This window comes from Sciurus vulgaris (assembly GCF_902686455.1).
Source record: "Sciurus vulgaris genome assembly, chromosome: 10".
NCBI lineage: Eukaryota > Metazoa > Chordata > Mammalia > Rodentia > Sciuridae > Sciurus > Sciurus vulgaris.
In genome coordinates, this window is record NC_136470.1 from 7,961,817 (window position 1) to 7,985,437 (window position 23,621).

The 23,621-nt window shown below is 47.9% G+C and overlaps 1 protein-coding gene across 1 annotated transcript in view; it reads left to right on the forward strand.

Annotated features, from left to right (window-relative positions):
• The window catches only part of HLCS (holocarboxylase synthetase), a 192,378-nt gene that overhangs the window by 163,281 nt on the left and 5,476 nt on the right, over nucleotides 1-23,621 (forward strand). Inside the window, 2 exon segments of the mRNA XM_079155193.1 lie at nucleotides 19,414-19,481; nucleotides 21,035-21,195. Coding sequence (XP_079011319.1) covers nucleotides 19,414-19,481; nucleotides 21,035-21,195 — 229 coding nt within the window.

The window sequence follows — 23,621 nt, forward strand, 5'->3', positions numbered from 1 at the left end:
GCCTGCTCCCCAGTGTCTTCACGAGCCTGCCGATGGACCTGAGTCTCAATGTTCTCAGAGCTCACGTGAGAAGCAGGTGCCCTAGAGGACAGGTAACTGCACTAGGGAAATGCCCAGAAATAAAGGGAGCAATCGGAGAGTCCTATTTGCACCAACTAGAGATTTCAACGATGGTGACCTTTTGTCTAAATAAAGCCAGGGTTTCTCCTCTCTGGTCTTTGAATTAGTGATAAAAGTACATGAAGGATTCAGGTCCAATCCTAGGCCTTTCAGCTCCAGATGGGCTCAAATGCAATCACCGTGTGACTGCTTATGGAAAGAGAAGGAAAGGAAGCCAACAGATGGGGTGACTGGCCTGGCTCAGGTCTGGCTAGCATTTTCGGGATCCTGGCCTCCCCATTCTGAGTCCTCTGAAAAGTCTCTCTGGCACGACTGGTGGGTAGAAGTAGACGAGCCCTCTGTCCCCGCCCCTTGCCTTGTCTCACTGATCCCACTCCTGGCTGCTGGTCCAGGAGGCACCTGGCATCCTAGCAGCCCTAAGGCTGTGGGTGGAGGTCAAGTTATTGGTTCCATTGCTTGGGAGAAATTGTTTATCGTGGGTGCTGGGCTTGCATCTTACAGCTGTGCGACCCTGGATGAGTGGCTTAGGTGCTCAAAGTGCTTACCTCATCTACAAATGGGATTGTGATAGTGCCCACCTTGGAGCACTGTCCCAAGTATTAGAAGAAACCGCAGCAGACCTCACAGAGGGCTGGCGGAATAATCGCCCACGATGACCCCAGTCCTCGTCACTTCTACTTAGGTTGAGTCACACAAAAGTACCATCTTTTTTTTTTTTTTTAATTTTTAAAATTTTTATTTTTACAGATTGCATTTTGATTCATTGTACACAAATGAGGTGCAACATTTTCATTTCTCTGGTTGTACACAATGTAGATTCACACCATTCTTGTAATCATACATGTACATAGGGTAATAATGTCTGTCTTTCCTTCCCCCACCCCTCCCACCCCATTTCCCTCTGCACAATCCAAAGTTCCTCCATTCTTCTTTTGCCACCCCCCCTCATTATGTGTCGCCATCCACTTATCAGAGAAATCATTAGACCTTTAGTTTTTTGGACTTGGCTTATTTCACTTAGCATGATATTTTCCAACTCCATCCATTTGCCAGCAAATGCCATAATTTTTTTTTCTTTATGACTGAGTAATAGTCTGTTGTGTATATATACCACAGTTTCTTTATCCATTCATCAATTGAATGGCATCTAGGTTGATTCCACAATCTAGCTGTTGTGAATTGAGCAGCTATGAACATTGATGTGGTTGCATCACTGTAGCATGCTGATTTTAAGATCTTTGGGTATAGGCCAAGGAGTGGGATGGCTGGATCAAATGGTGGGTGCATTTCAGGTTTTCTGAGGAATCTCCACACTGCTTTCTGGAGTGGCTGCACCAATTTGCATCTCCACCAGCAATGTATGAGTGTGCCTCTTTCCCCACATCCATGCCAACACTTATTATTGCTTGCATTCTTGATAATAGCCATTTTAACTGCAGTTAGATAAAATCTTAGGGTGGTTTTAATTTGCATTTCTCTAATTACTAGGGATGATGAGCACTTTTTCATGTATTTGTTGATCATCTGTATATCTTCTTCCATGAAGTGTCTGCCTATTGATTGGGTTCTTTGTATTTTTGGTGTAAAGTTTTTTAAGTTCTTTATAAACTTTGGAGATGAGTGCTCTGTCTGAACTGTGTGTGGAAAAGATTTTCTCCTGCTCTGTAGGCTCTCTCTTCACATTTTTAATTGTTTCCTTTTCTGAGAAAAAGCTTTTTAGTTTGAATCCATCCCATTTGTTGATTCTTGCTCTTATTCCTTGCACTCTGGGGGTCTTGTTAAGGAAGCCTGGTCCAAAGCCAACATGATGAAGATTTGGGCCTACTTTTTCTTCTATTTGGTGAAGGGTCTCTGGACTAATTCCTAGGTCCTTGATCCATTTTGAGTTGAGTTTTGTACAAGGTAAGAGATAGGAGTTTAATTTCATTTTACTGCATACGGATTTCGAATTTTGCCAGCACCATTTGTTGAACAGGCTATCTTTTCTCCATTGCAAGTTTTTGGCGCCTTTATCTAGTATGAGAAAGCTGTATTTATGTGGGTTTGGCTCCGTGTCTTCTATCCTGTACCATTGGTCTACCTGTCTATTTTGGTGCCAGTACCATGCCGTTTTTGTTAACATTGCTCTATAGTAGAGTTTAAGGTCTGGTATTGTGATACCTCCTGCTTTGCTCCTCCTGCTCAGGATTGAAAAATGCTATCTTTGCAAGACCCAGACCATCAAATGTTAGTAACTGAGGTGTTTTCACCTGCTCCTTCTGCTGTGGTCACTGCCACAGTGAATGATTCATGACTGCCCCTCATCATACAGGTGCCAAAGTGAGCTCACTCTCCTGCATGTGACAGGAGAAAAGGCTGCTTGTCCCCTGGGCTTAGCACAGGATCCTGCAGAGTGCAGTGGGTTAATGGAAAGGGGACTTAGGACGCTAGTGCTGAGATTGCTTTTCATTATCACTCAGAGCACAGTCCCAGCCCCCTGCCAGGTCGCCCGTTCGCCTGTGGGTTTTAAGGCACACCTGCCCCCGTCTCTGGCTGCACACACCATGCCATACCAAAGCACTGGCTTTATTTCTTTGCTTTTCCCGTGGGCTCCTAGTGAAGCCTGCTGTGTCCGCCCTGCTGGCCGTTCTTCTCAGTGGTAGGAAGACGCCCCATTCTAACCTGTTTTTCTTCCCCTTTGTGAAGAGCGCTCCGGTGGCCAGGTTTCTTAAGCTCTGGCCACCTGGAGCTTGTGTCTAGCGAGCACGCCCTCGCAACAGTCACTTTCCACGGGGCCTGTGGCACTCGCTCACGTGGCTGGTTAGGGCAGGCCACCTCCCAGGGTGCTCATGGCTGTCGGCCATATTCCCCATCACCCTCTATTTCTCTCATATGGTAAAACCCACCTCGAGTAGGTTACATTTAATGGGGTGAGAAAAATCCACACGGTAAGAGAGAAGTCGCAGGTGAGGTCAAACTGCTTCCTCCCAGGAGGGAGAACGATTTTCTCCTCTCTGGCTCCCACACCAAGAAGTCATACAAAAGAGCTCTTTTTATGTTTGATGTATTACTTTTAAAAAACAAACCCTTCATGTTTTTTTCATTTTGGGTTCATACCTCTTGGCTGGCCCAGCAGGAATCTGGCAGTCAGTTGGGCCGCTTCTCGCAAATGCTCAAAGCCGCCTCGCTGGGGGCCAGGCCCCTCTGAGGACTAGATGTGTGGGCAGAGAGTTCCTCAGCTGGTCAGGACTGGGGACCCTTCTTCCCAGATGGCTGTGGGGCCCGGTTCTTGTTGACACTGGTAGCACATATGGAGATGCCTGTGCTTCTTGGCATTTATGTGAACGGTCTGTAGTCGGGCACAGGGGGCAGGTGTCGATTTTGTTTTGAACAAGCCTAGACGTTGCTATCTTTTTTCATTACTCTTACGATCCATGCACGTCCTAGAAGAAGATCTTGATTAGTCCTATTTAGCACACTGTAAATACGAGCCAGCTTAAACTAAGGCACAACTCCATTTATTATTTCATTCATTCTGTTGGCAAAGCACACTGTCCAACACCCCACCTGAATTCTTTGCTTTAAGAAGAATCAGGAGGCCACACCAGTGCCAGATCAACAGAGACAGGCAGCCATGGTGAATGAACAGGCTGAAGAAAATTCTGCTGAGCTCATAATTTTTTGAAATGAGGAGAACACCAAAAACCTGCGGTCTCCTGCTGCCAGGAATCGGGTGCCGTGCAGACTGAAGGAAGCCCTGCCCTTGGGAACAGCTGCGCAGCTGGGTCTTATGACCTGCTTCCCGGAGGGACAGCCCCTCTGTGACAGTCACCACAGAGCTCTTGCTGCCTTCCGCGTCTTTCTCTGTGGATGAGCAGAAACAGAAGACCCTGGGGAGGTGGCCAAACAGAAAGAAACTATCTTTGAGATAGTTTTGTTCTGGAATCTGAATACAGGAGCCCAGATAACACCGTGAGACCCCATTTCATAATTCTTCACACTCATGAGCAACTAAATTAGCGAGCAAACAAACAGAAATATTTTTAATGCTAATACCCATGACGGGCAAGGCTGTAATGAAACAGGCATTTGTAGACCTTGTTCAAACTCTGGTGGGAGTACAAATCAGAACCACCTTTTTAAAAAGCAATTTGGTAGGAGGTATCAGGAGTCAGGATAAGTTCAAATCCTTGACCCAATAATCCCACTTCTAGTAACCTACCCATAGGAAATAATCAGATATATGGAAAACCCCACACTTAAGAAGATTTATACTTAAGTTCATCATATACAGTCATTTGGTGGAATATTGTCCACTGACAGATTATAACAAGATAATAGAAATACGCAGCTCAATTAGCATAAAAAGCAGATTAAACTTGTGGTTAATAGATTACACTCTTAAAACACACCTTTGAAAAAAGAACCAACAATACACATAGAGATAGCGTAAGAATGTAAGAATGGGCGGTGAGATCTTTTCTGTCTCTCAGACTGACTGTGGCTACTCTTGTAGCTTCAGCAATGAGTAAGTGAAATGTCCTACACGGTCCTGGCCACGGTGCAGGAAAACATCGACTCGATCTTCACTAATTTAGAATGCACGATTGCATCAGCACAGGTAGCTGAATGTCCTAGTTTATGGGTGCAAACAAAATTAAGACATAGATCAAGCCGGAATCCATACTCGGGTATAATTTTAGCTAATTAAATGTATTTTAAAGGAGTGGGACTGCAGTAGGACTGCTTTTTCAGACCCTGTGTTCTGGCTGTCTCTAGGCTGCGATAGGCAGTGGTAGGTGAGGTGGTGTGTGCTGGGGAAGAAGCCCAAGAGGCCATTGCAGTGGCTCCGGGTCCCTGTGGCTGGGGAGAGGGGGGGTTTCATTGCCTTTTTCTAATAGGATGATCAAGGTGCGTGGTGGCTAGGGAGAGGGGCTCTCATGCCTGGTAGAGCTTTCCTAATCCAAGAATGTTTCTGACCACCCCCCAACAGGGTGCCCTACAAAAACAACAAAATCCAACTCCCTGGCACGTGATGGCCCCCCACATCTGTAGGAAGTAGGAGTTATTCCTCTTACCTAAAGAAGTTATTCATCCTCACTGAAAGTTCCTTTGAGTTTTTATAACTTCAGGATCCTTTTAATAACACACTCAGTCTATATAATAATATCCAACTATAATGCAGCACACAAGCCCCGCTTCCAGACCCTGCCACAGCCTCCTCCCTCCCTGGGTACTGACTTGGTCTGGAGCAGGAACTTTAATCTTCCTCTTTGCATTTTAATGCTTATCGTAAAAAGCGTTCTGAGAAGTTCCAGGCAGTTTCACTTTGTGAAAGCACACCCAGAAATCTTGATTTTGTTAGGATGTTAAGCTCCGTTTACTGTCCTTGGCTTTATGAGGGTCATTTGGTGGGCCAGTGTGGAACAGGAGGTCTGGAGGTATGTCAGCACCCAAGTCCTGCTGGAGAGTCCACTGAGTCCCCGCCATTGACTGAGGGTCACTGTGCCAAGCCAGCATTTGCTCCACTCCTGGGCACACCCAGCCCTGTTGCCCCAATCCAGCGCACTGTGTGTGGGAGTGGGTGTGTCCCGTTAGTTCTGCCAGGTGCTTGGGTTCCTTTGGGACATTCTGCAGGACACCTCACCAAACATCCAGCAGGGGAACCAAGAGGACCTGGCACAGTATGGCTTCAGGAAGTCACGGCCATCTCTAGGAAGTGCCTCTTTCATGGGGAGCAGTGGCACAAGAGCTGTGTGGATCTTGCAGATGGCGATAGTTTAAGCCTAAGTTCAAACTTGAGCCAGCTGGGAGGACAAGAAGCAGAGGAAAAAAGGAGCAGGCAGCCCTGTGTCCCCAAGGAATCCCAGAAGCCCTTCTGCTGGATGGGCTCCTGGTAGGGGCCTTTTCTGGCCTGGCCATCAGCACAGGTAGCTGGGCATCTTTTCAGCCAGGGACAATAACAACCAGGATCTCCACCGCACTTGATGGCTTTAGCAGGTGTCTGCACAGGGCTTTCCATCCGCTCTCAATCTTCCCTAGAGCCCTTTGGCAGGAGGAGAGTTGAGGTCTCTCTTCCTGAATAAGCTCATGCAGGAGCACCTCGGGGCAGAGGGAGGTGGGCCCCCTATAAAGTGTCTTATCTGGGGTGTGCGAGCTGCTACCTCCCTTTTTAGGAAGTGCCATCAGGGAACCTTCCATGCTGCCCATTTCCAGGGACAAGGACCTGCCTTTGTCAAGGGCCCAAGGTGCCACACGCTTTCCTGGGGGCTCCATGCAGGGAACCACTTAGTCCCCTCGAGGTTCCACCTAGAGGGAGACGTGCTCAGCACGGGCAGATGGCCTCCATGGGCGCCCCCCCTAAAGTTCCCGCACTGGGTTTTCTGTGACCCCAGCTGTGGTGAAGGAGCCCTGAACCCCTGAACCGTAGGCGGGAAGGCGTGCCTGCTGACCTGCCCAGCACTCCCCAGAGGATGGCCTCCCTGCCCGCTTCCTGGTGCCTCCTCTCTGGCCCTGGGAGCCTCTCCTGGGAGAGCCCTCCAAAGCCCCCAAACTGTAGCGGCAGCCTTCACAGTGGAGGCGGCAGTGCCTGGGCACGCCAGCACACACCTGTCACGCTCGCGAGCACGTCACGCACAGCCCGCTGAAAATCCGAGAGATCCCTGTTGTGGGTCACTCGGTGCTGCTTGGCTCCGGCGAGTTCCAGCTTGGCTGCAGGGCCCAGCGCAGTGCCTGGCGAAGGTGGAGTCTTGAACTGCAAAGGCGAGCTTGATTTTCGGGCACGCTCACATCTCGCGGGGCAGCTCAGGTTTGCTAAGCCTTGGCCACCCGCTGCCTGCCCCTGGACGCCGACACCCGTATGGTCCCTACTTCTTGAGTGGCCTGGTGACCTCGTGTCATTCATTATTCTTCCTGTAGAGGCCTTTGCTCCCTGGCCGATTGTTTACTGAGAATGCAACTTTGCTTCTGATTTCTTGGGCTTCTCCTGTAAAGCCAATACAGCATTTTAATTAATAGAAATCTAGCAGATAAATATTTGCTCTTAAAACCCCATCCCACTCACTGTCGTCACTGTGGATGGTTCAGGATGCCTTTTCCTCTTATTTTTTAAGGAAAAATGAAACAAAGAAAATGCCCAGAGAGATTTATGCATTTGGTTGGGGGAGGGGGAAATTAAACTTCTCATAATAGTTTTTAAATTAAATTTCATACTGGTCCAAATCCTTTCCTTCTCCACCCCTTCCTCTGATATTCCCTCACTCATTAAAGCATAGGATTTTGATGGTATTCACAGGGAAGCTGATTTACTGGAATAAAGAAGTTCTTTAAGTTTTAGGTTTTGGAACGTTCCCAGTGTGTCTGAACCCGGCTTTCAGATTTTACTGGCATTTTGTTGGCAGAGCAGCCTCTGGAGCCTTCCTTATTTGAGCGTGTTTCCTGACACCTTTGGCGGTATGGTCCTGTGTTTTTTAGATTTAAAAAAAAAAAAAAAAAGAAAAAGAAAAAGTTTAAATAGAAAAGCATATACAAACATACACAGAAGGCTGATTCTAGATGTCAAACAAAATAAAAGGCCAGCACTTGCTCTTAGAAATGAAGCAGGTTTTCTCTGAAGGGCAGGAAGAGAGGATGAAGACAGAGACCAGGAGGGAAGTATCTCAGGGAGCCCCGGGGAAGGACGCCTGTCTCCACGGACTTCCCCTGTCCTGGCAGGAGTGTCCCCACTGGCGCACAGGAGGGAAGAGCCCCTCCCATGTGCTGAGCCAGGTCAGCACCTCCAGCCCAGGCCCCAGCTGGACGCTGACTCCTACTCAGAGGAAGGGAGCCTGACAGAGGCAAGGGGAGGCAGAGGGGACCCTACACAGGGTGGCAGTGTCTCCCAAGAGCGCCTCAGAGGGAAGCTCTGCTACCGGGGCGGGGCGTGGCGGGGGGAGGACTTCCCAGAGACCCAGAGTGGGGAGGGGCAGGGAAGCCCCCACCGAGTCCTCAAGCTGGCTGGTATCGGGGAGCCTGTGAGCATTTCCATGGAGGCTGGGGGCGAAGCCAGGACACCCCATCCACTTCACCTTGATGCTGCCCACGTGGCATCAGCCAGTCCGAAGGGACAAAGGAAGTTGGCTGGACTCAGAACAAATACAGCCCTCCCTGTTTGCAGATGATGTGACTGTACCTGAGAAAGCTTGGTGACCCATGAAACAGAACCAGACTGTAGAAGGGTTTAGGGGGAAGATATAAATACCCCAGTAGCACTGAAGCAGCTTCCTGGGGTCGGCCCCCCAGGCACAGAAGTGGGAGAGATGAGTGAAGATTGAATTGGCAGGAAGGGTGGAAAATAACCATTTGAAGGAAAATCTGTTGTAGCACAGATCTCGAACCAGCTCTATTTCACGGGGCCATAAACCCAGGATATTGTGGAGCGACCCTGCATGGAAGAAAGAGACCCCTTGTCCCACGGAGGGAGAAGGGAAGCTGGTGTTAGGCTTCCTGATCACAAGAGCTGGATGTTGGTTGCTCTCTGTCAGGGTGGAACCCAAGGGAGGCCCTTGAGAGAGGTGGAGGCCGGGAGGGAAGCAGGAAGGGTGACCAGCAAGGCAGCAGGGGAGTGGGAGAAGCAGGGCAGGGGATCCCCCTGGTCACCACCCAAGGTCCCCGTGAGGACAGAGAAGGAGGGCGGCGCTTCCCCTTATAGAGGAGAAAGTCATTGCCTTTCAGTTGTCTTGTCTGCCAGAGGCTTGGCAGGCCCCTTGGCTCTGGAGGTAAGGAAACTTCTTATTACATTATTTTACATAAATTTGGTGAGAAAAATTGGCCTGTTTAAAACAGAATGCCTACAGAGCAGGAAAATGTCTACTCAGACATGTAAGGCAGAGCAAATGAACTTGCCATAAATCTGAATCTGATGGTATTTTATATTTGAAAATTTAAGATGACTCTGTTTCAGTTATTTAAAAAAAAAGCCAGGATACCTTTTTAAGTTTGGGAGTTTCTAGTCCTTTCCAGAAAAAAAAATTGTTAACTTCCCAAGACTGTTAAACTTACACAAATGCATTTTAAGAGACTGTCTTTGGATTTTGTTTTGATAAAAAGCAAGATTCTTCAGTGGCAGAGTGACTGTAACCACCAGTAGGGTCGCTGGGATGTTAACTAAGAGGCTTTCATACCCAGGCTCAGGCCTGACCAGTGACCAGTTGCCCAGTCCCAGATCATACCCGGTCCAAAACCTGGAAATACTTTCAAAGAGCCAGAGAGCCCACTCTTTACCCATAGCTAAGATAACCCTTCCCAGTGGCTTGTTAGTTCCTTTCTTTGCAAGACCTTGGAGAAATCTTAATGTTGAGTGGAAAAATGGTGCTGTATTGGCTGGTGTACTTGCTGTTGGAAGCCTGTCATGTTGAGGCAGCAGTCAGACTGTGTGTATGCTTGTGGGTGTGGGTGTGTGCACAGGCACGTGCACTATAAATAGAATCTTTTTAAATGAGTAAACCCTAAAAAATTCCCACTAAGAACATGGCAAGCAGGCCCCTGCCTCCACATTTTACTAAAGGTATTGGCCCACCCAGATGGACAAATGAAATAATTAAGTAAGTGGAAAAGAAGTAAAACTAACGCCATTTGCAAATGAAATCATAGTTTACACCAGAAATCTTAGAGAATCAATGATTCTCTAACTTAAGCAATAGAGTACTTCTAAGAGAGCAGGATATAAAATTAATAATATGTAGAAACCAAGTCTTTATATGCACAAAACATTAACTAGTTAAGGGATGTTATTACATGCATTTACAATAGCAACAAATAAGATAATATACCTAAGAACAAACTTAAGTATGTGACATCTACATGAGATGACTTTAAGACATGTCTGAAAGACACAAATGTAAGACATATATAGGACAGCTCAACTTCATGAAGATGTTAGTTCTTTCAAGTTACTTTGTAAATTTAATGCATTTATATAAAAAAGAGCCTCAAACTTTTCGTCAGTGGAGCTGCAGTTCACCTGGAAAAGGAAATGCACAGACTGGCCAGAGAATTAGTGAAAAAGAAAAGGAACAGTGGTAACCGGCTTGCTGGATTTTAAAACAAGCCAGGAAGCCTCTGTAGTCACAACTGCACAGCATGGGCACACAAATGGACAGACAGACCAGCAGAAAGAGACCCCTTGGTGCAGGGTAGAAAGTCTAACGACCAAAGAATTCCTGACAATGCTCCTGGGACAGCGTGACAGATCTGGAGCAGGGGCATCAGACCCATATTGTACTACCTGCTTAAGAATAAAGTCCAAAAGGATCAGGAATCTTGAAAATGAAACCCTGTAAGTGCTAGAAACAAATGGATGCATTCCTGTATGACCTGGGTGCAGGAAAGGGCTCTCTCCATGGTAGAAAAATAGGCCACGGTAAAAGAAAAGATGGACACATTTGATTCTAGAGAGGTTAAAAAATCAGAAAACAGACAACATCCATAAGCAAAATCAGAAGACAAGTTATAAACGTAGGGAGAAAATATTTGCAACATGTAACATAGCATTTCCTAAGACACAAGGAACTTTTTAAGCAGACAAAAGACGCAAACAGGTAATTCACTGTGTAGGAGGAAGCAGGAGGGGAAGGAAGGGAGAAGGGAAGAGGCCCCTCTCCCTGTTCTAGCACCCAGTTCCTTTGTATACATTCTCCACTGGAGGAACCAGAGCCCCTTGGAGAAACAGCTGATTCTAGGGCTGGGACTAAAGGTTCACGACGAGGCTGGCACTTCTTAGGCCTGAAAGTGGGGAACATGGAGAGATGACAAGGACACATTCGTAGAGCCCACTTAAAGGAGCATCTGCTGGCCAGGCTTGGGGCTGTTCAAGTTCCCGATAAGTGATGACAGGAAGGGAAGAACTATCGAATAAGAATCCATAAGTCCATTATAAAAACCCATAGTCCATTCTGATATAAATAAATTAAAAGATAATCAGGGGCAAAGAAAAATTCTTTACAGTAGAACCTCAACAAGTGGGTAAGGAAGAGATACTAGAGAAGTTGCCATTTGATGCCCATCAAATAAACAACTGTAGGGGCTGGGGTTGTGGCACAGTGGCAGAGTGCTTGCCTGGCATGCATGAGGCACTGGGTTCAATTCTCAGCACCACATATAGATCAATCAATTAAAAAAAAATAAAGGTCCATCAACAACTAAAAAAAAAAAAATTAAATAAATAAATGTAAGCAAAACTCATCCATGAGGTCAAAATCAGTGGGGTCTACTTTTGTGGGAAACATCATCTTCCCCAATGTTTACTGATGACAGAGGACAAGCCGCAGGGAACCCTGGCACGTGCTACTAGCAAGGGTCAAGGCACCATGATCCCTTTTGTTTATTCATTTGTCACGGTGCTGGGGATGGAACCCAGGGCCTCGGGCATGCTGGGCCAGCCCCTGCCACTGAGCCGAGCCCCCAGCCAGCATCACCAGCAGTAGGAGAAGCCAGCACCGTGTGCCTCCTCCTACCTATTCCTAGAAGGGCCCAGCACTGCCCCTCTGCATTCCTGCTAAAAATCACAGACCTGAGTCTCATCACCAGGAACTTCCGATCATCTAAACAGAAGGACATCTTATAAAATAACCATTCCCACTCTTCAAAAATTGTCTCAATCCTGAAAGACAAAACTGAATAACTGAACCAGGGTGAAGGAGATCGTGGAGGAATGACCCTGGATTAGACCCTAGTCCAGATAAAAAGACTGTGTTCTGCTCTGAAGAGCGTCACTAGGAGAATGAAATGACCCCCTTCACTAGGAGGAGGAAATCTGAACACATACTACGGATTGGGTGGGGAGTCAGCAGACCACGGCCCTTGGGTGGGTCTGGCCTGCTTCCAGTTCTGTGCTACTAGAGAGCTACAAGTGTTTACATGTTTAAAAGATCGGGCAAACATTGAAAGGAGTAAACTCTATATGACATTCTGGAAAAGGCAGAACTCTGGAGATGGTAAGAAGATCGGTGGTTGCCAAGGGTTCAGAGAGAGGGAGCGATGAGTGAGTGGGCCACAGGGTTGGTGGCAGTGGGACTCTTCTGTCCACTTGTAAAACGGGGTATGTGACGTTATGCACATATCAACACATGACATGCACAACCTGAAGAGTAAACCCTGGTGTAAACTGTGATTAATAATGTGTTAATAATGTTCTCAGCATTGACTCAGAAATTATAACACAGTGTGACACCAATGCAAGGTGTTAGCCACAGTGGGGGTGGCCTGTGAGAAACTCCATACCTTCTGCAGTTTTTCTATAAACCTCAGTTTGCTCTAGAAAATAGAGTCTAAGAAAAAAAATGTATATGGTGCCACAGGAACACTACATAAGAGTCAGATTTTTATGTCTGTCCACAAATAAGTTTTGTTGAAACAGAGGCTTTGCACTTGGACAATGGCATCTAGTTGTTGCAACCTAAACCATGTGACCTGCAAAGTCTAAAATATTAACTATCTGACCTTTTACATAGGAAGCGTGCTGGCCCCTGGATTAGATCATAGTATTGTATCCATGTTAAGTTTCTAGTTTTGACAATTATGCTGTGGTTCTCTAAGGTGATACCCTGAATTTTTAGGAAAGACACATTGAAGTACATTATAGAGATAAATGGACATTATGGCTGTGAGTTATTCTTAAATGGTCCAGAAAAAAATTATTGATAGACAAATAGAGAAAGCATAAATGGGAAAAAGTTAAAATTTGGGAAATGTTGGATATTAGGTTAAGGCTGTATAGGAATTCTTTGTATTATTCTTGTAACTGTTTTACAAGTCTGATATTTCATAGTAAAAGATTAAAACCAATCAAATAAAAAAATAGCATGAGCCTCTCAACAGATCAGATTGGCATCCTGATCTCCTCTGCAGGCTTGTAGAAGTGGTTTTGCCTTTCTGAGACTGTGTCCTTTGTCTATAAAGGAAGGTCCTGTTCAGCTTTGTGGGGCTTAGGTGAGATAATATGCATGAAGCACTCCTTGCAGTGCAACAAATATCAGCAGTGATCCTAGCTGACCAGTGGAACTCCCGTGCCTGCAGGTAAACAGTTCCAGGACGTCTGCTTGCCTTGAGGTCAAGACGAGTCAGGGTCCGTCTTCTGAAACAGCTGCACCATTTCCCAGTAGTAGGCGCTGTTGCAGGGCAGATGACTCGTGTTGATGTTTGTGGGTGCTCTTCGCTGGGAGCTGGTTCGCACTGAGTTGAAGGTGTCAGGTGTATTCATGAGATCTGATCAGCCTGAAGATGGGTTGAGAACATCCTGTGGTCTGGAGACTCCTAGGGAAGGAGACAGGACATGGTCTGAGTTCCAGTGAGCGGGGTATAGTTAAGGCTCACCGTCAGAGGCGAAACCTAGGATCAGCACCATCACAGAGGTGTGGCCAAGAGACAGCTGGTAGTGGTGGCACCATGAGTATTCCAGTCCACACAAGCTTCCTTGCCTGTGTGGGTTCAGTAGTGGCCCCAGTCAAAGGTGGAAGGCCGCTGATCCCAGATATCTGGTATTCATGTTAAGTGTCAAAGAGACAATGATTTGTGTCGGTCTAGGTTGAATAATGCAGACCAACGTTAATGAACGCTTGACTTGCTAGAAGGGCGCCTTATTCTGGAAGCCAGACCCAAAGGCCTGCGTCCTCTGAGCCACGGAATGGTTCGGCAGGAGTGTGGATGCTGTCCTGATGTCGGAGATGAGGAAGATAAACAAAACAAACAAAACCAAACCACGCAAAAGCTGTGGATGGTCGGAATGCTGGGGGTATGGAGGTCAAACAGCCCTAACAGCGTCCTGCAGCAGCCAGGCCTCTGCTGGGGGAGTGTCATGGGGAGGAGAGTGATGGCTTAGCTGTCACAGTAGATTCCCATTTAGCCGCAGCGAAGTCCTCCTGTTGGACACCAAGAGAGGGAAGGGGATCTGAACCTGGCGGAAGAGTCATTAACAGACTGTCCACCGAGTGCGTCGCTGACCCACATTGTTCCTAGGGGACAACATAAAGAAAGTCCACGAAGGAGCTCGTTCAACCAGCTGCTTATAGGTTTACTAAGTAGGTTTGGAGGCCCTGGAATTGGAAGTGGATTTGGTTCCCAGCCGCTCATGTGGGTGTGTAGGTCAGAGACAACAGGGGATGGCTAGAGAGAGAGGCAGCACCTTGGCATTTTTGAAGAGTTCTAAAACACACCCAAGTCCCACTGTCCCCTTTCCCACATCATGCACCCTCTGCGTCCCTTGAGGAAGAGTCACAGGAAGCCTTCTCTTCTCCTGGCAGTGAGAAGTTCTAAGGTGTACCCGTCGAAAACCACTTTCCACTGTATTTTATTTAACCAGAACTGCACAGTGTGTTCGTTTGTAGGTGACTGAGGGGATTTAGATGGAGTTCAATCAGCACTGTCCAGATCCATCTGATCCCTGAGTCTCCACTCTCCCTCCATGTTTCCTTGGGAACCTTTCCTTGGCTGCCAGGAGGGACATGCTCCCTAGGGCCAGCCACCTGCCCATGTACTCTGCCTCCAGGTCAGCAGTGCCCAGTCAGAAGGCAGGCCAGGGCCAGGCCAGGCCAGGTCCCCACCCTGCGCAGCCTCCCACTGCCTCCTGCGATTGTAGGTGGGGGTATTTTTTAGCAGAAACCACTACTCATTTTCTTCAAAAAACCAATATGGTGCACTCCTGCCTAGAAAGCAATTTTATAAAAAAAAAAATAATCAATTGTACTGTGCAAGTGAAAACTTTTTTAAAAAATAAAATATCTTTGATATTTTAGTTTTTTTAACTTTAAAAAAAAATGCTACCCAAATATAATGTTTGATTTTCACAATGGGAAACATTTAAAAAGAATAGTTTTGATTTGAGGGTTGGCACTGTTTCCTTCAAACTGCACCGACGCCCACAGGCTGTGATGCGGGGAATTCATCCTCCAGCAACCGTCAAAGACCAAAGTAAGTCGCGAGCCTTTGGACAGCCGGTCCCCTTACCCGCTCCTCGTCCCCACGCCTTCACCCGGGCTCTCCACACGTGGAAGACCTGGGCAGTCTGGGAACGTGTGTCCCTCTGGACGCTGAGAGCAGGAGCCAGAACCAAGACCACGGGCCAAACGTGCCGGAGGAGCAGCGTCACACCTCAGTCCAGGCGCACCGGGCGGGGGCGCAGGAGCCAGGAGGCTCCCTGCACGGGGGAGACCCCAGGCACTGCCCCGGAGCGTGCCCAGGGTCCTTCTTCCAGAGAATGAAGTGGCAGCGCCCCTTCAGGACGCAGCTGTCCCCGCCCCCGGTAGAGCACACCCCCGCAACCGGGCCTTGGCCTGCTGCCATTGCGTGGGGAATGAGTGAAGGACAGGCATGGCACCCGTTTCAGGGGGGCCTGGGAGAGCCCCACGCCTGTCCTCACGTGATCTCTCTGGAGAGGAGGAGGCATCTCACCAGCAGTGGACTGGTGGGCCAGGCTTACCCTGCTTGCAAGTTGGGTTTAAATACATCTTTTTTCAAATAGTGTTTTTCCTGCTTGTAAAATAACTGCAGTCCAATTGCAGGAATACTGGAAATTTCAGAAAAAGTGTGGGGAAAAGGAAATAAAAGTCTCTTGTAATCTTAACACCCTGAGATCACATAAAGAAGAAATCTAAAGCATCATATAACTCTACCTCTTCACTCTAGAGATAACTACTGTTGACATGTGTCCTGTTTCCTTCTATAAATACTCACTTTATATAAAGGAACTCAAGCTGTGATAACAGTTTTAAGCCTTCCTTTAAAATAATAATGATGATGATGATGATAATGATAATTCCCATAACTGCACATCTGAAGCATCATTTTAATAGCTCCAAAATAAGAATTTTCCAGTCCTCAGAAACTTATTTTGTAAGACATGTCTGTGTACTTTTTTAAAGGAGAAAAATTCTAGAGTGTACACTTTAAAAGAGAAGAGGGACTTACCTGGGTGTCTTATTTTCTTCTTTCCACTTTTCAATTTTTTTCAAATAATTCCACCACTCCTTAAGATAACCACTAAACGTTTTAACGTGGTGTTTCTCACAGTTTTTAAAAGTGTATTTTCAAACACCAGTGGCATCATGGTGTGTGGGAGTTTGTGCCCTGATTGAAGGCAGTGGCATTGCCCGTGTCACAGGGCTGCAGCGTCCTGTATCACGTGGGTGCCAGGTGCTTTCCTCCCTCTGTGGTGGGCCATTTAGATTGTTCCTGAGTTTTCAAAGTGTATCAGGAATGCTGCCATGAATATTTCTGCACCTGCACTGTTTTCCCGTCTGAAAACTCCATAGGAGTCAGTTCTCGAAGTGCAGTCACGGGCTCAGAGAGTGCGAAGACTTGCAGGCTGCGATCGTGTGGACAGACTGGCTTGGGGACGTCTGCTCACTGGTTACCATCAAACAGGCTCTGACTTGTTAGCCGTGGTAAACAAGTGCTGCAGATTAACCGTTGTTGACTGTCTGGTTTATTTTTAAAACAGATCTTTTGGTCTTATGCCCAGAAATATTTATGAATAGTTAATCACTGACATTACATCTAAACCTAAAAACCATGGTTTTAACCCCCCCCAATTAAAAATAATTCTTAAATTAAAAGGTAACCTAGCATATTAAAGTACAGTTTTTTTAAAAGAAAAAAAAATCATCCAATATAAGCATCATTACCTTTTTACCAACTCTCCCTCCCTTTTCTAGGAATTTTACACAGAGGGAATAAAAGTATAAATCTTGCTTGTTGTAACCTTCTGTTGCAGGCCTGGTTTCCATGCTGCTAGATGGTCTTCATAACATTTCTAAATTGTTCCATCAGCTTCAGATACCATAATTCAGTTAGCCATTCCCCCAGTGAACCCTTAAGGCATTTCCACCTTTTCCTTTCCTCACACTGTGGTGAATGTGGACTCTTTCCTTCGGTTCAGATCCGCCAAGTGGATGGACTAGGTCTGAATTTAAACTTTTGTTCATTCAGAGTTTTTTCCTAATTCTTCCTGGCCTTCTGGATGACTCTTAAGTATCAAAACTTCTTAATGCCCAGGCGGAAATCAGGTCTTTCCTGTGGCAGAGCCCCGGCGGACACCGCGACTCGCTCAGTAGCCACAGTGCTCGGGGGCTTTGGAAGGTTCTGGCTGCGCTCGAGGATGCAGACAGCGCTTTTCTTGGGTGCGCCTTTGGTACGACGGTGAATGCACACAGTCACCACTCACAGGAACCTTCACCAGCCAGGAAAGAAAACACACAGCGGCGGGGAGCCCTCGTTATGTAACCTCGAACTTTTTTCCCTCCTTTTGTAAGGACATCAACTATGAAGGATGGAAATGCATTTAGGGTTTCTTTTTTTGGCTAAAGCAAACTGCGGCAGCTTTGTTTTCAGAAATGCAAAATTGACAAAGTTCATAAATGCTTCTTTGTTGACTGAGCCGTGTGGTTTGGCCCCCAGAGTTATCTCAGATAGCACAAATAAATCTGGCGGCCTCCAGTTGTCTCAGACTGAGCATTAGCTCCTTCCCGGTTGTCTCCCTCCTTGCAGAATTTCCTCTGGGCCTTCAGCACACAGGCTCACTCCTCTCATTAATATGCCCTGTTAAGTGCTGCCAAACCTCTAGCAGTTTAGTGCATGTGTTCCTTCATCATTCCTCTTTGTTCTGGAAGTCTGTTGGTTTGTGAACCACCCCCTTTCCTGGGCCCTTCACCCACTTCCACCATCACCAACTGCTAGCGGTAGCAGTTGACCGTCCCATCCGTGTGTTTATTTAAAGAGCACCCTAGATTGCTTGCAATCCAGAGAGCCTCTGCAATCTGCTCACAATGTGCTAAACCACCCTGGGCCCAAAGGAACCCAGGCAAAGGGTCGCGGGACCCTTTAGAAAGCAGAGGTTCCTGGAAGACGATATATACTCCCCACGCAGTCAGAGACTCCCTCTTGGGATTTTCTGCCAGTCCAACAAGAAAAGGACACTTTCTTCTGGAGCCCAGAAGTGCACAGGCACACCAGTCTCAATGGGTCATTCATGGTGTCCAAGAGAAACACTGGGGGGGCTGTGTTCCATGAGAGGTGGAAGTGGAACGGGCACCTGGATGGCTGGCCCGGCATGTCCAGTGCCCGCTCCAGCAGCAGAAGGGAGCACGGGTCAGCCCTGTCTGGGTGACCTGGACCTCCTTAACAAGGGAAGGGTCCTCGGGGCCCCTCTGAACCCTGAGTGGTGCTGTTACCGCACACCAGCAGGTGGAGCTCTGTGAGCCCTCGGGTCACTGGGACACTGTTGCTTTGCTCTGGTTTTAAGTGTTCTTTTTCCCAGTTCAGCCATTCGTGAAGTTCCATGCAATTTCTTTAGCCCAGGGGACAGGTCAGAGAGCTGCTGAAGGCACGGGCTTTCTTTAGACCCCTCTCTCTCAGGGGTACCGTGGAACTTGATGTTAACACAAAAACACCAGCTCTCCCTCCTCCCCACCCTACCGCTCTCCTGCCTCAGAAGAAAATATTCCAGAGCGTCCCTCCCAGCTGCACTGGCAACTGGGCAGACCTTACTCTTGCTGGGAGCTCTGTGTGCTCAGTACCAGATTGGCAGCTACAGGGAAGGCAGTTAAAATATGTAGAGCGTAGTTTGGAGGAAATTCTCAGGGTGAGGGATTTTGTGTGTGTGTGTTTTCTTTTCTGGAAAAAAGCATGTTGACTCCTTCAGTGGAGATGTGGTGTACTTTCTTCCTGATCTCCCAAAGGGAAGTTTGTGTTCTTTTAAATGAAACTATTTTAAAAGCAGAACTGAAGCCTAAAATGATCCAGGGTTCTCCCAGGTTCTCAGAAGGTGTAGATTTATTTACTATAGTTAAAGTATAATTAGTTCTCAGGGGATGGTGTATCTTTTAAACGTCTTTATTGCCACCATATTGGTTTTCTGAATAATCAGAAACTGCTGTTGTGATTGTGTACTGGTGTTCGAACAGAAACTCACCGTAACTGGAAACAAATGTCAGCAATCGCTAGTTGTCACTTGGGGAAAGTGCACGTGCCAGAAGGGGAAGAAAACTTGGTAGAATGTTCCTAAGAAATATCACCTGACCCAGGTTCAAGGAAACCAGATGACAGCTCGGGCAGTTCCCTCTGTCCCTCCTCTGCACTCTTGGTGCCCTTGGGCATGTCTTCAGCCCTTGTGGTCATTCTCTCGACAGAGGCTGTGAAGGCGGGCAGCAGCCCTTCCAGCTGTGTGTCTACTTCCTCGGCCACATGCACACCGGCGAACACAAACCCCGTCCCTTTCTGTAGGAACTGTGGGTCCTTCTGCATGTGTCCCTGTTCCAGCTGACCAGTTTTTCCCACCGTTTGCAGGTTGATGTTTGAGATGCCACAGGAAATGGGCTTAATTGCCATTGCAGTCCGGCAAACCCAGGGCAAAGGTCAGTCATCTTTAGTTGTTGTTTTTCTTTGCTAAAAACTGTGATTCTCTTGGCCAGAGAGCCCACTGATTCTGCTTGCTGATCTCTGAGATGACTTGAGTTGGAGTCTCTCCTGTTTTCATACCTCTCTGAAGTGGGGCAAGAGGGAAGGAAGCGGTGATGGGAAGGTTTAGCCTCAGCAGAATTAAAATGCCCTCACACTGTGTGTCAGGCAGCCACTTGACATTTGCTTCTGATGGCTTTAACAACATTGGCTTATACTTTGTAAATTCTTCTCTCTGATGTGTTCTGGTCTTTGCATTTGTAAATAATGACCATGTTAGATGCTTTAATTTTCCTAAAGATCCTCCTGAGGGGCCTTCTGTATCTCTAAGTGTCACGCAGAAGAACCAGCCCTGGCATTTTTATGTACTGGACACTAGATCAATGACCTTTCACCAAGTGACCACAAAGAAGCAGGGTGCTGCTTGGGGCCTCCTCCACCTGCTGGTCCTGAAACAAGAGCATGCATCCTCCCTGAGTCTGGCCCCAGGTTCCCTGCCTAGTGTCTGCCAGAGACACCAGCAGGCTCTGTAGGATGACTGCCCTGCCCCGGCCAGCCCCCAGCCAGGCCCGCAGTGCACACTTTTCCCTCAGAGGCTCATGTAGCTTTCTAAGAAGCAGCAGAGAAATAATCTGCTATTTTTCACTTACTCCTCTTGAACATAGCTCAATAAGAAAAAAATTATTCAAAGCCGTGGGACTCAATATTGTGGATTCTTAAAAAGACATTCTAGAAGAACTTTAATTAACCATACCTCTCATTCTGATTATTTTACTTTCCTAATATCAATTTGAAGAAAAGTAACAACTCAGAGTTAATATTAGGTGTTATTTATTTATTTATTTATTTATTGAACTCTGGGGCGCTTGACCACTGAGCCACATCCCCAGCCCTATTTTGTATTTTATTTAGAGACAGGGTCTCACTGAGTTGCTTAGCACCTCGCTGTTGCTAAGGCTGGCTTTGAACTCTCCATCTTCTGCGATCCTCCTGAGCCTCTGGGATTTCAGGTGTGTGCCACCATGCCTGGCTTAGGGGTCATTTAAAAAAAAAAAAAAAAAAAAACTACTTTCCTGAGATAACACGCACGTGGCATACAGTGCCCCCACTTGAAGCAAACTGCTCTAGTGTTGAGCGATGTTCACTGGGTTGTGTGGGAAACCCCACAACAGGCTCACTTTGGAAAAGTGGCTTGCAGAACTTCTTGGGGGTCAGGGTAGCTTTGCCCCAGTGTCCCAGCATCTGTTTTCACCCCGTGACCGTCTGTGAGAACGAAGCAGGCCAATGTGCGGACGCTGTAAGATGCAATGACTGAAGCATAAATGAGATGCCACGGGCCAGAGCACAATGCCCATTATCAGAACCCCTTTCAGCAACAGGGCTTCGAGTTTCACGGTGCCCTTCTTTCACGGAGTTCACCCGGAATGCGCGGGCCTTTGCAAGTGCTTTGGTTCCAGTGGGGCGTACTCCCAGCTGAGCAGCAGTAGATTCCCAATGGCCTGTGTTCCAGGGCGGGGACCGAACGCCTGGTTGAGCCCTGTGGGCTGTGCCCTTTCTACCGTGCTGGTCTCCATCCCCCTGCGGTCGCAGCTGGGACAGAGGATTCCGTTTGTGCAGCACCTGATGTCCCTCGCCGCTGTGGAGGCAGTACGGTCCATTCCTGAGTATCAGGTAGGTGTGGTCTAAGTCCCTCTGACCTCTTACCAAGCATGCAGAGCGCGCCTGTCCGTTTGTAGCATACGTCCCCATCATGGGCGGCTGGACTGAACCAACCTCCTGCCCTTTGCTGGCTACAGAGTATTTGGAGTTTTATAAGTACCGCCAGGTGTTCTGGCCAGCAGCCCCGCCAGAGTGCCCGTGTTCCCCAGAATGCTCTGTCCATCCTGTTTGTCAGATTTCTTGCTTGCTTCCCCCCCGCCCATGGAAGCACGGGATGGGACTGATTGTTAAATTGGATGGGAACCACTTGTCTGTGTTTTCTGTTAAAGTCTTACTTTATAGACCTAAAAACCTTCTGGTTTCCCACCTGCATTTACCATGTCTCTCCTCAGCCAGCTACCATTTGTCTATGGTTGGCTGAGTTCAGTCTCTGGAGTTGTCAGTCACCGTCTTTCCCACGGTAAGGACAGCTGTGCCCACATCACTGTGACTAAGGGATGCTTTGGTGGCAATTATTAAAAAGACAAGGAAAAGAGGATGATCGTAACTGGAGCCTTTTCTCCCATGCCTCCCCACGTGCCCCAAATGCTCCTGCAAGAATTTCACATGGATGTAAAGAGGAGGCCCTCCCGCCTCTCTCCCACCTGCGACTCCCATGATCGTTCCTGGAGCAGCGTGTTAGGGAATTTCACATGGATGTAAAGAGGAGGCCCTCCCGCCTCTCTCCCACCTGCGACTCCCATGATCGTTCCTGGAGCAGCGTGTTAGGAGCAGGACTCAGAGGAGACTGAGGTCCTCCACTGGTACTTAAAGGAAAGCGGTCATCTTCCCTGACTCTTGCACCCCACCCCACGTGGCCTCGGCTGCATGGTCCGCTGTACATGCGTCTGCTCTCCCCTGGTGTTAGGTTACTCTCAAGTCTGTGTTCCCCACGGTACGCTGACGTGTGTATTACCAGGCACTCAGTGTCCAGCTGACTGAGGAGCTGGGGGCTCATCAGACTGTCCCAGACCTTCAGGAGCCAGGTCTGCAGCACCTGAGCAGCACACTGCTCAGAGGAAGCATTAGAATGTAAAGTTCCACCATGGAAGCAGGTGTTTTCCACCCTAGCAACAGGTCGTGAGTCTTAGGGAAATAAGTCAAATATGAGTCTGTTTACCTTTTTCAGTGCTTTGACCATATAGCCTCACTGGTTAACCTAGCAGCATTTGTGAGCTCCTGCTGTATACAGGGGCTGTTCCAAGTTCTGGAGGCAGCAGGCTGTGGTGGGGGGAGGCTTGCCTTCCATGATACACCCTAAGAAACCTGTTTCCACACATCTCAGCCCCACTGTGATGTGACTCTGAATTTGAATTGGATTTATTTTTGATGTAGCCTAATCAGCCTACACAGAGCCCTGTTAGCTGGTTGAAATGGCCCCAGTGGTGCAGGGTTCACTTTTCTTGTACCCTTCACTAGGGCTTCAGCTTGCCCCGAGTTAGACGTCACATCAGCCTGAGAATCAAGGCCAGAGCAGGCAGTGTCACACAACGCCGCCTCCTTCCAGAGCTTCTGTGGGAGGCCGGCTCCAGCTCCCTCTGCTGCTTCTCTCTGTGGCATCCGGCTGGGATCTTTTGCCCATCAATTGCGACACCCCTGCTCTCCCTCTCCTCTGCTTCTTGAGCTTCTGCTCATCCTTGAAGACCCCGCTCAGGGAGGTGCCTTCCCTGAACCTCTCAGCCATCACTCCTTCCACAACTCGCTGGCACCTTGAATGTCCCAACCACTTTTACAACCTTGCTTTGAAGCAGAGTCCCATGGGTCCCTCTTCTGTCTCACAGAAAGTTCCAGCTCTTTGAGGGCAGGATTCCTTTTACTTGGGTCCCCACAGTCCTGGGCATATTGCTTTAGCCGTGGGAGAATCACAGCAGCTGTTTGAATAAATGATGGGGAAAGGGAAAACTAAGAACATGGCCTTCCTCTTCATCGAGGGACAGATGTTCCTGTTCGCCCTCATGAAGACTCAGGCAGAGGAACCATGTCTGAGCCCTGGGAACTCTCGTGTCCTCCCGTGGAGGCAGAGCCCTGACCTCACCACTGTGGGGAACAGGGGCAGGTAAAGAAGAGAAAGAAGTCCCTTTGAGAATTGGCAGAGTGGCAGAGGCTAAAGCCTCCAGCTTACAGACTTTCTAGATGAGTCTCTCAGCCTTATTCTGCTGATAGTCTGCTGGCATCTTTGTCGTCGGGCAGTGCTGACCTGAGGATGTGCAGCAGCAGCCCTGGCCTCTGCCCACTGGGTGCCACTGGACTGTCTCAAGCCGTGACAACCAGGATGCCAGATGCCCCCCCAGTTGAGAACCCAGATTCTAGACAGAAAAGAGACATAAAGGTCCTTGTCATTGAAGGGTCGTTGTGAGTGCCCCATGTCCTGTCCATGCTTCGGGCTGTTCCTATCCTGC